Genomic DNA, 13305 nt, shown 5'->3' with positions numbered 1-13305 from the left:
CCTTGAACCTTTTTACCTTAATTAACTATGTAAAGATTGTCAAAAATATAATAAAAAAATGGAAAAAGTAGAAAAAAAAGAGAGAAATTGAAATACAAAAAAAAAAAAAAAAAAAAAAAGCCTGCTCCTTAAACTATTCTTTTAACTCCCTTTATTCTTCTTGTTAGTTGGTTTAAGGTGTAAATTTCACAACCTTCAGGAGTGCTGACCGCAACTACTTATTTCAAAACATCTGGACACATATCACATTTATATTGCATTTTAATTGATAGAATGACCCTACCTTTGCCCGTAACTTGAGCGAAAGCTGTGTCCATGGTCACCAACTCTTCTTTTCTTGGAAATTTTATTCCTAATCTCGAGTACTGTTCAATTTAATATATAAAGGTGTATTTGGATTTCCTGCTTGGAACAAAGCCATTATCTTGTATTCTTTTGCTTGTGAAGTAAATCTGAAGAGAATCAAATGTGCAAGTTCAGCTATAAAAGAAGCAAAGTTTAGCTTCTGATCACTTACTTCCACCAGTAATATTAGTCCATTTTTATTTCAGTTACAAGCCACATGCTCAGACAACAGTATTTTCACTTTCTTTATGACTCTTTGGTCTTCCATGGGATGTGACTTTCTTTTTTTGTTCTCAAGATTTATTTACTTGAGAGGGAGGGAGACAAAGAGAGAGAGGTCTTCCTTTTGCTGGTTTGCTGCAGCAGTTGGGGTTGGGCCAGGCCAAAGCCAGGAACCCAGAACTCCATCCACATCTCCATGTGTATGGCAATGAACCAAGCACATGGGCCACCTTCTGTTGCTTTCTCAGGCATAGTAGCAAGGAGTTGGATCAGAAGTGGAGCAGCCAGGATTTGAATTGGCACTTAGATGGGAAGCTGGTGTCACACACAGAGGCTTAACTTGCAATGTGCCACAATGCCAGCCCCTGACCTGTCCTTTTTTTTCATATTTTTGTTTGAGTTATAGAGAGACAGAAACTGTTTATATCTGCTGCTTTGCCCCTCAGATGCCTGCAACAGACAAAGCTGGGTGCCAGAGTTTTTTTGTTTTTCCAGGTTTCCCACATGGGTACAGGAACCTAATGCCTTCAGCCATCCTTTTCCAAGCCATTAGCAGGGAGCTGGATTGGAAGTGGAACAGCTGGGACTACAACAAGAGCCCACATGGGATGCTGGTACCATAAGCAAAGGATTAGTATGCTAGTCTACTGTGCTGACTGCCTAGCTTTCATTTTGATCCTGCTCTTTACAAAGACATGAGATCAATAACTGGATTTTCATATTTTCTGATAGGTTCTAGTTAGCTTGGCTTTGCCCCATGGCTTCATAGCTTTTGATCAGCCATGAGGATTTAGAAAAGTGCCTACAAATCCTTTGACAACTGGTTTCTCAAAAATCCCCTTGCCTTTGATGGAGGACCAACGTTCACACCTCACTGCTAATGAACAGAGAGCAGGTAACAGGGTGTAACTTCTAAGTCTGAGTCACAGAAAGACACGTGCCTGCTGTTAGCTCTCTGCTACGGAGCATGCTGGGGAAGACAGCACCTTGCTGTCAAGACAATGGAGGCCTGCCTATCAAGGAAGCATCAGCCCGCTGGCCGCATGAATGAACCACAGAGGAATGTCCAGTCCTCCCCAAATCTTCAGATAACCACAGTTCTGGCTGACGGCTGCCTGCAATCTCAAAAGAGATGAGAGCCATAACTACCCAGATTCCCCAAGCCCGAAATTCAGCTAGTCTAGACCAATGTTTTCTTCTTCCCAAGACTCAAATTTCAGCACTTCTTTCTTTTTTTTTTCTGTACAATGTTCATTGTTCCATTAACCAGCTTTTCATTGTCAGCATGTATATGATCCCTCAAGGATTTGAGTTCCATTTTCCAGGCACTGAGACACCAAAGCATTTTCTTCAGCCTGGCTTCTGGGAGAGCAAAGATCCAGGTGCTCAGGGAGCCTCCCGGAGAGGAAAATTAACCCCAGCTACTGGGGTGTGCATCAGCAGAAAGCTGAGGCAGGAATGCAGTCCTGCTCAGGAAGACTGACTTTTTTGTCTGTTGCTGTTTTAATTTTGAAAGTGGGACCAACACTGTAGAAAAGCTGGTGTGATGGTAGGAAGCTCAAGGCTGAATACAGAAGCGTTCTACACCACTGTGTGCCAGCAGCAAACCTCTCTTAGTTCTGGGTCCAGGAAAAAAAGCAAACAGGAAGTCTCATTCAAGTACATCTTCTTTCAAGGCTTTATCATCACATTCAGAGCAAATTTTACCTTTTTTTTCTTTTAAGATTTTATTTATTTATTTTTTCATTGGAAAGGGAGATATACAGAAAGGAGAGACAGAGAAAAAGATCTTCCACCCATTGGTTCATTCCCCAAGTGGCTGCAACAGCTGGGACTGAGCTGATCCAAAGCCAGGCGCTTCCTCCAGGTCTCCCAGGCAGGTGCAGGGTCGCAAGGCTTTGGGCCATCCCCTACTGCTTTCCCAGGCCACAAGCAGGGAGCTGGATGGGAAGTGGAGCAACTGGGATTCGAACTGGCGCGCACATGGGATTCCAGCAGATGCAAAGTGAGGATTTAGCCACTAGGCTGTTGTGCTGAACGCAGCAAGCTTTACTTTTTAAACAAAGATAATTATGTTATTGTCTCTTCCTCCCAAAGTTCTTGTAAAGTTTGAATATTGCCACTTAAAAATTAACTACTGGCCAGACTGACATAATTTAGGGGATACTGTCTTTACCCTTAGTCCCATAAGTTGGTGTCATACAAAACAGATGGTTTTATTTTTGTAATGATAAAATGACTCTATCCAAGTAGCTATAAACAAATGTGATGACATGCATTGTACTGTACTTCGGAAATTAACTGTTAACACATGTGTAAGTTTATCTACTTTTGCTTTTTTAAGTAATAAATTTATTTTATTTTTGATGATGTTTACATGGTTGAGAAGGATGCATGCCCATGTGGACCACTGATCAGGGCAGGAAGGGTTGAGGGATAGAAGGTGGATGAGACAATTGTTTCCATTTTTTTTTCTTCCTGTACCTGGGGGAAGGGGAGAGGGCCACTCTCAGCCGCCCAACATAATATTTAGGGATGGTAAACGGCCACTTGATGACATCCTAGGGTCCCCAGTGTGGAGCCTGCTCAGAGGGTACTGCTTAAGTGGTTTCCATAGTTCTGAGGCGCTGTGGCTTTTGTTGCTCCAAGGTTGAAGAAATTCTTCCAACGTCCATTGCCTGACAGCATCCACCTTAAAGTCTCCACTCACCCAGATACTTGCTGACAAACTTGGCAGGAGAGTTGTCCAATTTGTTTTGTTCTCCATCCTCTGCTATGGTACTAGATGTCCTCTGTAGGTCTCGATGACCTGTCATGTCCCCCATGTGCATCTGGGCATGCTGTTCACTGCACAGGCTTCAGCAACTGAGGAGGCCGTTTTGACACATGCATTCCACAGTCAGACCATGGATCCCATGAGTTCCCCGTGCTTGGAGTTCTGAGTCCAGTGGTCTAGCTGGGGGGGTGGTTCCCAAAGAAGCCTTGCCAGAGGTGACCCGAGACCCGACTCCCATGTGTGCCAGCCAGTGCAGGGTCCAGCCCAGTCCGTCAGTCACATCAGCTTACACACAAAATGGTAGTTGTAGTTGCCTGGTTAGTTCTGCACCCAATTCTCTCTCTCTCGTTTTTAAGATTTATTTTCTTTTTATTGGAAAGTCAGATATATAGGGAGGAGAAGAGACAGAAAGATCTTCCGTCTGCTGATTCACTCCCCAAGTGGCTGCAATGGCTAGAGCTGCGCTGATCCAAAGCCAGGAGACCAGAGTCTCTTCTGGGTCTGCCACGCAGGTGCAGGGTCCCAAAGCCTTTGGCTGTCTTTGACTGCCTTCCCAGGTCACAAGCAGAGAGCTGGATGGGAAGCAGGGCCATGTGGATTAGAAGCAGCGTCCATATGGCATCCTGGCACATGAAAGGTGAGGACTTAAGTCACTAGGCTACTGCACCAGGCCCCCAACCCCAACACTTATGCCATCCCAAAGATGCTGAAGTCCAACCCTTCTCACCACATATTAGGCCTTCACACACATCAGTGGAAACTCAGTCTAGTTGGAGCAACTCCCAATAAACCCCACCCAGCCCGCCCCATCCCTGTTTTCTGCACCTGCTGGTATATGCAGCAGACTGCTCTGGTCCAGTCTCTCCTGCATCCCATTCAGCTTCTGTACACATCAATGGGTGCTGTAGCCTAGCTGAGACTGATTGATCCCACTATCCAGCCCACATGTATGCCAGCAGATGCTACTATCTGCCTAGCCAGGCCTGCCCCCAACCCTGGTTCAAATGCTCACCTGTGAGAGCTACAACCCATCAGAGGGTACCCACAGTTTCCCTCCTGGGCCCACTACCACCCCTGGGTCTTACACTTTGCAGGTGGTTCTTCAGTCTAGCATGACAGCACTTGCCTTCAATCCTGGCACTTGGCAGCTGATGCTGCAGCAAAGCCCGACCAGCCTGTACTTACTCTGGCTCATGCATGCACCGGCAGACACAGTCATTTAACCCAGCCTGGCTCTCCCCATAAGCCAGCACACATGTGGGCCAATGGGTTTTGTAGCCCTGCCCAGCCTGGTTTGCCCCAGTCCCAGCTCTCACATGCTCCAGCGGGAACAGTGGCCCAGCAGGAAAGCCCCCCCAGTTCTCCTAATTTGCTCACTCCCCCTCACCCCTGTCCTGGGTCTTACGTGTGCTGGTGAGAGCTGCAGCCCAGTCTGGCATGTCTCACCTCAACTTTGCATAATAAAACATGTTGTAATGCCAGTTTGTTCTCTTGTTGTGTGACAAATGATGATGCCAGTGATCTAAATACTATTGATCTTGCACTCGGTAAAGGGAGGGATGATTTGTTCATCTTGTTTTGAATTATATTTTTAGTTGGTGTTATCCCTTTAAAAACAAATAGATTCGGGCCCGGCGGCGTGGCCTAGCGGCCTAAGTCCTCACCTTGAACGCCCCGGGATCCCATATGGGCACCGGTTCTAATCCCGGCAGCTCCGCTTCCTGTCCAGCTCCCTGCTTGTGGCCTGGGAAAGCAGTCGAGGACGTCCCAAAGCTTTGGGACCCTACCCGCATGGGAGACCCAGAAGAGGTTCCTGGTTCCCGGCTTCGGATTGGCGCACACCGGCCGTTGTGGCTCACTTGGGGAGTGAATCATCGGACGGAAGATCTTCCTCTCTGTCTCTCCTCCTCTCTGTATATCTGACTTTGTAATAAAATAAATAAATCTTAAAAAAAAAAACAAATAGATTCTTTCACCTTTTCATGCTATAAAATTCAAAATACATTTTGGGGATGACCAAATTCCCACCTTCCCTTTGCAAGTTTTTTATTTTTATTTTTTTAATGTATAAACTCTTATTTATTTGAAAGGCAGAGACAGAGAAAGACAATCTTCCATCCTTTGGTTAACTCCCCAAGTAGCCTCAGTGGTCAGGGCTTGGCCAGACCCAAACCAGGAGCCAGAAGCTTCTTTTGGGTCTCCCACATCAGTGCAGGGACCCAAGCACTTGGGCCATCTTTTGGTACTTTCCCAGGTACATTAGCAGGGAGCTGGGTTAGAAGTGGAGCAGGAGGATTTGAACCAGTTCCTACCTCCTGCAAGATGATACAAGGAATTCCTTCTGTTCAGAATAGCTATGTTTGCTGTCTGGCAGCGATGGACTTGGGTGCATGGAACTGATAATCACACACGTGGACTACTGACTCTGATGGGCAACAGCATCAGACTTTTTAAGACTGAGGGTTATACAGGTATAAGGAGGAGGGTTTGAGGCATTTACCTATCAACAGCAAGTGGTAGTGACTTTAGATTATGGGAGTTCCAGCATCTCTGCCTGTGAGAGGGAGCACTTCTCTTTGATCTGATATCTAAACCTGAGGATTAGGGAGCTCTTAGCCCATACACTACCATATCAAACCAGGATTACAGCTAGTTGGGCTCCACACTGGCAAGGCTTCCCAGTGTCTTCTCTCAATTATCTTCCTATAGATCTAATTAATTTTCCTATATAATTAGAACTCATTATTGGCAGGCTCAGAAAGGTTATTATGAATAGCTAAGATTTTTCTGAAAAAATATTTTGAAGAAATATTGTTTTTATAGACCCAACACAGTAACATAGTGGCTAAAGTCCTTGCCTTGAATGCGCTGGGATCCCATATGGGTGCTGTATCCCGACTGCTCCACTTTCGTTCCAGTTTCCTGTTGAGAAGGCTGACGAAGATGGCCCATGCCTAGGGACCCTGCATCCACATGGGAGACCCGGAGGAGGCTCCTGGCTCCTGACTTTGGATTGGTTCAGCTATGGCCATTGTGGCTACTTGAGGGAGTGAATCAGCAGGTAGAAGATCTTTCTCTCTGCAGATCTAACTTTCCAATGAAAGTGAACAAATCTTTAAAAATATATATATATATATATATATTGTTTTTATATAAAATTTTCACGGGCCAATACTGTGGCATTGCAAGTAAAATCTCTGTCTGCAATGCCAACATCTCATATAAGTGCCAGTTCAAGTCCTCGCTGCTCTGCTTTCGGTCCAACTCCCTGCTAGTTAACGGCCTGGGAGAAGCAGCAGAGTATGGGCCAAGTGCTTGGGCTCCTGTGTCCACACACCTGGGTGACGCTCTTGGCTTCTGGCTTCTGCCTGTCCCAGCCCTGAAATATGCAGTCATCTGGAGAGTGAACCAGTGGATGGAAGCTCTCCATTTTTCTCCTCTCTGTAACTCTTTTAAAGAAATAAATAACTTAAAAAAAATAAAGATAAAACTTTCACAATGAGCCACTTCCCCCCGCCCCTTTTCCATGGGTGGCAGGTCACTGTTCCTTACAGTAGATATCTATTTAACCACCAGGAACACATCCTACCTGCTCCAGGGTGCCACCCCTCTCCTGCCCTGTGGCACGCTGGTCAGTGCAGAACTTGGGACACTCACTCAGTTACGAGCTTCTGTCCTGTGCAGGCGGCCAGTCAGCCAGTCCTCCTCCCAAGAGGCCCCCAGGACACATCAGCAGGTGCAACACAGAGGGAACAGATGGACGAAGTGTCTGCTGCTGTGCTGGCACTAACTTCTCTGCCTGCTCTTCATCTGGCAAATGTTCAGGGACCATGGTGCCTATGACACCTGCTGCCGAGAGGATTAAATGAGATAGCGAACAGCAAATGACTGGAACAGTGCCTTGTACGTAGCAGACCCTCTGTGAATGTAAGCTGACCTTACCGTCTTACATGATGGGGACATGCACACATGGAAGCAATGAGAGCTTGAACTAAGGGCAGGGTTATTAACGACAAACAAGGGGTGCTTTAACATCTGAATCAGACATTCTGTATTCTAAACACACAACACATATACACACACACCCACACACACACGAACAAATGTGTGCCAATTAAATACAATAAAGTTTGAAAGAGATATAAATTACATTTTTTTTAAAACAGACAATAGTAAAATACTACAGTCAGCTCACTATATACAAAATTCATGAACAGCAGCTTTTCATTAATGTCTCCAATATCTTACTCATTTACCAACGCTAAGAACTTAAAAGAACAAAGATACAGAAGGCTGTATGTCTTCTCTCATTCTGGCTCTTGCATTTAGAGCTATTCTTCCAGACCAACTGGACAGCCATTTGAGGAGTGGGTACAAACAGGACTTTTGCAAAAACATCTGCACACACACTCCTTCGGCGACTCCATCTGTGAGTTAGCAGGGTCATCTCTATACAATCGTTCTCCTACAGACACTGCGACGTGTAAGCCAGTGGCGCTTTATTCTAAAGCTCTGTCCATCTCTTCAGTATCTTCCAGAACTAAGCAGAAATCACAAGAGCAAAGCACACCACAACACACCTACCAATCCGAAACAAAAACCACAAAGAACAACACCCCAAGTTAATGCCCCTCCCTGAGCCCAACCCCTACTCTTGGAACTCCTCTCATAGGTTCTTACAGTAATACTGCTGTCTGTGCTATCCTGCCCACTGTGCCAGACCAGGTGGATGAAAACACCGTGCTCGGAGCCCATGCACACCCAGAGGTTAAGACACAGGGTCCCAAAGGCAGCTGGTGGGCCCAGTGGAAGACCACAGATGAGAGCTGTGAGATTTCTCAGTGTGCTTAGCAAACAGCACAGAGAAGAGCAGCACATGGCTTGGCGGCCAAGGGAAAGATGGCACCCAGCTGGTGGTCAAATACATTACGTTCACAAAAGACCAGAGTGGACAACAGAAATGCTCAGTCTTGTGGAAGTTCTTTGGTTATAAAGAACAGCGTCTGTAACCTTTTCTGCAAGGGTGGATGTGCAACCTTGTTCTTAGGCAATAAGATATTTTTCATCGACTTGTCTCTGAGAGATGCCCTAGAGGTTTTGTAACAAAGACCAGTACCTTATGATTTTCTACAAATCACCTTTATCTGCATTTTAGTGTGCAGCCTTGTCTGTCCCCAGACCCACTATAGATACACATTTCATATACATAATATATATATATTATTTATAAAAACAATCCAATGAGAGCACTGACTCCAGATTCTACAGTCAGAACGGATTAAAACTGTACAAGAATAAAGTCTGCTGGAATCTGTCGAGGTTTCTACACAGTAGGGGTGTGTAGGAAGTGCAAACACAAATACTGTCACTTAGGTCATCCAGGATTTTCGGTTCTCTTGCTTTCTGGAAAACAAAGTGCTGCTTTTCCTCTTGGGAGGCGGAGCGAGGTGGCCCAGGGTGTGCACGGCTTCTCGGCTGCTGCTGGCCGGAGGCCGGGCGGGCTGGGCAGCAGCATGTTTGCAAAGGCTGGTGCTTTCCCAAGGCGACCAGGCGGACAGACACCAAGCTGTGGCCGGGGGAGGAGGCCGCGCTGGCGCCTTTCACCGTGCAGCCGCGTCTCCCTGGAACGCAGAGGCTGGTGAGTCCGAGGCTCTTGTCCCCACCGCCACACCCCACCCACAAGAAAGGCCCACCTGTGAGAGGGGAGAGGTGCTCTTCCACAGGACTGGGTTCAGGAGGGAACGAGTTCTGGCATCCACACTGTACCAGGGAAAACCTCAACCTCAAGATGACAGCAATACCCAAGTCAAAAAAAAAAAAAAAAAACTGGGGTGTGGGCGCTCCTGTTTGTTGAGTTACACTCTCAATAATTTTAGGGTTAGAACCAAAGTCAAACTTCAGTTTGAATCATTAAACAACTTACTGGAATCAATTTAAACAAAACTACAGAAATAAATTTTTTTTAAAAAAAGTTTTCTCCATAATCTCACCATCCTGATCTATAACATTTTCATAAATTCAGGGACTTACCATTCTAGAATCTCCTGAAAGCTAAGCTTCTCCTGTTTGTTGACTTTTAAATCGAGGCAAGGAAACAAGAGGCAGCCTCTCTCTACCTCACATCATTTTACCAGTGGGGGCTTGTGAAAGTCCTATATCCTGCCGGCCATCCTATCTGAGACAAAAATTGACAGTGGAAAGCAGTGACTCCTAGGGACTTGAACTTTTAACAAGTAGTGTCTCAGTCTGTACTGAGTCTGCTGCATATTTGGGTTGGAAAAGCAAAGACAATTCTCAGGGTGAAGAATGAAGAGGAGATGGCCTCATTTTTCTCTGGGAATCACTTAAAAGGTGGATACAGAACCAACTAAGCAGATTGCATTGCAAGACCAGTGTGAAGGAAGTTGAAGACTTTTGAACAAATACATGTTCTGCTTACAAGGACAGATGCGTGCAAAATGAGTGACTTCTTTTTCTGATGGGGAAAGAAATAATTTCCTTGTTTTAGAGATTACCCTGAGTGGTTTGGCAGTTTGTGTGCATGCTGTATACGATGTGATCAGACCACACGCTAAAATTCTAAGGACTGTTGGTATGGGAAGCAGAGGGGACAGCTTGAGAGGCAGCTGTCACCGTGGTTACATTACCCCTCACCGAGCTTCTCTCTACACTGCCACCTCTTTGCACCGCTAAATGGGGCTCTCCCCACCCTCCTCACACACACAAGGGACCATAAGAGTGAATGGGAATGGGAAAAAGTGGTGGAACATAGAAAATGAATGCGCAGAAATGCACTATACCAGAAAGTGCTATTTGCCTTGGGAATATCAGCAGAAATCCAGTTTGTTTCAATATAAAAATTAATCCACATTATAAACAAACCCAGACTTCAGTTGCTCAGAGAATTAGTCTATAGTTCCTCCATCTAATAAAGGCATCACTGATCTTGTGAAATAAGGTCTGTTACCCCGGTGTTACTTTGGGGGTAGCCAGGAACTAAACATCTCAGGGAACGGACAGAGGCTGACAGATTCTTACTCATCCGCACATGTTAACAATAGCCCATACACCTGTTAGGACATCCAATGGTCTTACAGATGCCATGGCTCCACTGTGGTTCCCAATGCACAACTACTCTCCCAGAGAAGGTCAGTGGGCCAAGAACGTGAACTTGCTCCCCACAGGGTCTGTCAGCCCCAGAGAAGCATCTGAATGACTTGTTCCCACTAAGTCACTGGGGAAGGGCTTCTAGGGGTGAGTGTGCACTGAGCTGTGCTTGTTGACAGCCCAGAACTCAGGGGGCTGCCTCTGGGATTCATTACCGGGTCATTCTCTAGTTTGCAATGCATCTGGCCAGTACCACGCTGCCTTTCGGGGACATGCTCACTGTCCGTTTTATCTGGTGGCTTCCTCCTCTCTGGAAGCTCTCCAGCAGAAGATTCTGTCAAACTGTCAAAGTCTTTCCCATCTGACACCCCCATGAACTCTGTGAAAGAATGGTCTTCCAGGATGTTAGTGGTATGCTCTATGGTCACCTCCCTGGGGCGGAATTCTCGGGCTAGGGGACCATTTTTGCTGGGGCCAGCATCCAGTTCTGAACACGAGCCAGTGCTACACTGCATTTTGGAGTTTTTCTCCGGGTTGGGCTGGGATGACGGGCTCCCTTTGGCTAAGGCACTGTTTTCCCGGAACGGCACTGGGATCGTCTTGTCCCTTGCGAGGCCTCTCTCTGCTTCTGCTGATTCTCTGTCAGAGGATGGTCTGCCGTCGTGCACAAGTGATGGGCTGGGGTGCTCGCTGGGGTCTGCATCCTTCAGCTGAGTGGTCAGCTGATCTGAGCTGTCACTGGAAGGGACCGCCATGTCAGACAGAGTGGCGTTAGAGGCACTGTGGGAGAAGTAGCCACTGGTAATACTGCTGGTGGTTGGGCTACGGGACACTTCTTTCTCTAAGACCCGGGAGCTGGACAGGTCGACTTTAGAAGAAAACCATTCCCTGTTCTCCAGGCTGGCATTGTAAACACTGAAGTCGGCAAACTCCACAGGTACATAAGGCTGGGAGTTTATCAGCTTCCTGTTGATGGCTTCCAGCTCGTTCTCCTCCTCCTCAGAATCCTACAGAAATGAAGCACAAGTCAGAATCTGCTCCAGATCGCTACAGAATGGTTGAAACAAATTTAATCTATTTGAGTACTATGTGCATTCACATTTGCATGATCAGTGTTTTGTTTGTTCTTTCCCATCTGGGTCAAACTCATCACTTACTGCATTGTTTCTGTCTGTGTCACTTGGAGTGAACACAGGTGTATCACTTCCAGGCTCCTGTGAATGTACTGTTACCTATTAGGGAGGATGGCTGTGCCCACTCCATTCTAACAAGAGGCCTGAGAGAAAGGCTGAGATGGATGTGCGGTGGTCTTTTGAATTTCGCATGGTTCCTTGTCGTTGTGGTGCTAGAGGAACCATGTCTTCCCTTGTTCTCACAATCTGCACTCAGTGTGTATGTGAGGGCAGTGGAGCAGGGAGTCCCACATGGGACACCTCGATGAACTTCCACGCTCCTGGCTTCAGGTTGGTGCAGCAACAGTCACTGCAGCTCTCTGGGGGAGTGAACTAAGAGATGCAATATCTGTCTCTTTTCCTCCTTCTCTCCGTCTCACCTTCTCTCTCTGTCTCATTCAGCCTTCCAAATAATTTTTTTAAAAGGAGACTCACTCAGTGCAGGTGTTCATCAAGCAGGTGCTACATGCCCGCCAGTGTCCTAAGGACCTGGGAGCACCAACAGTGAGCGGAGAGGCATGGTCCTGCCCCATGGAGTTTTGCCTGGGATCCTTCTTTTTTAGAACAATCCTGGACCCTGGTAGAACTTAGAAATCCCAAAAATAGCCTTCTGTGTTAGCCATTTGATTTAATAAGCTGATTAAAATATCTGCACAATTGTTAACTGGGTGACTAAACAAACCTGGAAAGAAGACATCAGCTGTGCTCATTAAGGTTATTTTCTGAGCCAGAGAACATGAATGTGTCTGAGAGATGGAGCTTCCCAATGTGGCTACTGGTTGTTCACTAAAGAACAGAAATTACATCTGCTGAATTTGTCATGCTAATTCTTAGGCATCTCCTAGGATGCTAAACATTTCAAAAGTTGTCTCCTACTCTCTAATGCTTTCGTGTTTTTTTAAAAATTAGTTTATAATTTATGCATTTGAATATCAAGAACATAAAGAAATCGGTAGTTTCAATTCCTTGGCTATTCCATGATAAATATCAAATGGTGATCAGGTTCCTGAGGTGAGCAAATTAGAATCTTGGGCCACAATAACCTCTTGCCATTGAGCCCTTAGCTGCATTAAATTAAGCAGCACTGTTCAAAATTAGTGGATGTGGCAGAGTATTCTTCTTCTGAGATGTAAACATAGAGACAAAGATGGATCATGGCTATCTGATTCAGTTCACTACTTGTCAAATTAATATTCAAAACTGAATTTTAAGTGTTTAAATCTCTGGCAAAGAAACGCAGTTCTGGGGCAAGGCACCATGGCACCAGGGTGCTGCTTCTTGCGGTGCCCGCATCCTGCCTGAGTTGGAGTCTCCTTCTCCACTTCTAACTCCTGTTAGCCTTTCTGGGAAGCAGCCAAGGATGGCCCAAGTACGTGAGCTACTATCACCCAAGAGGGAGATACAGATATAGCATCAGCCTGGCACACCTCTACTGCCACAGCCAGCAGGAGGAGTGGATCAGCTCATGGAATCGCTCCCTCTTCTCAAGGTTTATTTGTTTGAAAGAAAGGCAGAATTAGAGAGAGGGAGAGAGAGAAAGACAGAAAGCGAGGTTTTCCACCCATTGGTTCACTCCCCAAATGGCTGCAACAGCTGGAGCTCAACCGAACTGAAGCCAGGAGCTTTTTTTCGATGTCCCACATGAGAGAGACTGTTCACCGCTTTCCTAGGCCATAAGCAGGG

At 46.1% G+C, this 13305-nt stretch overlaps 1 protein-coding gene across 3 annotated transcripts in view; it reads right to left on the bottom strand.

Annotated features, from left to right (window-relative positions):
• Nucleotides 1-10152: 10152 nt before the first annotated feature.
• Nucleotides 10153-13305, bottom strand: part of KIF13A (kinesin family member 13A) — a 207417-nt gene continuing 204264 nt past the window's right edge. For all 3 annotated transcript variants that reach the window (XM_058667693.1, XM_058667698.1, XM_058667703.1), the window contains one exon: nt 10153-11457. In XM_058667693.1, coding sequence (XP_058523676.1) covers nt 10570-11457 — 888 coding nt within the window. In that variant the 3' untranslated portion in view covers nt 10153-10569. The remainder of the gene's footprint in view (nt 11458-13305) is intronic.

Source organism: Ochotona princeps, chromosome 1 (assembly GCF_030435755.1).
Source record: "Ochotona princeps isolate mOchPri1 chromosome 1, mOchPri1.hap1, whole genome shotgun sequence".
Classification (NCBI taxonomy): domain Eukaryota; kingdom Metazoa; phylum Chordata; class Mammalia; order Lagomorpha; family Ochotonidae; genus Ochotona; species Ochotona princeps.
This window is presented reverse-complemented; position numbering and strand designations above follow the sequence as displayed.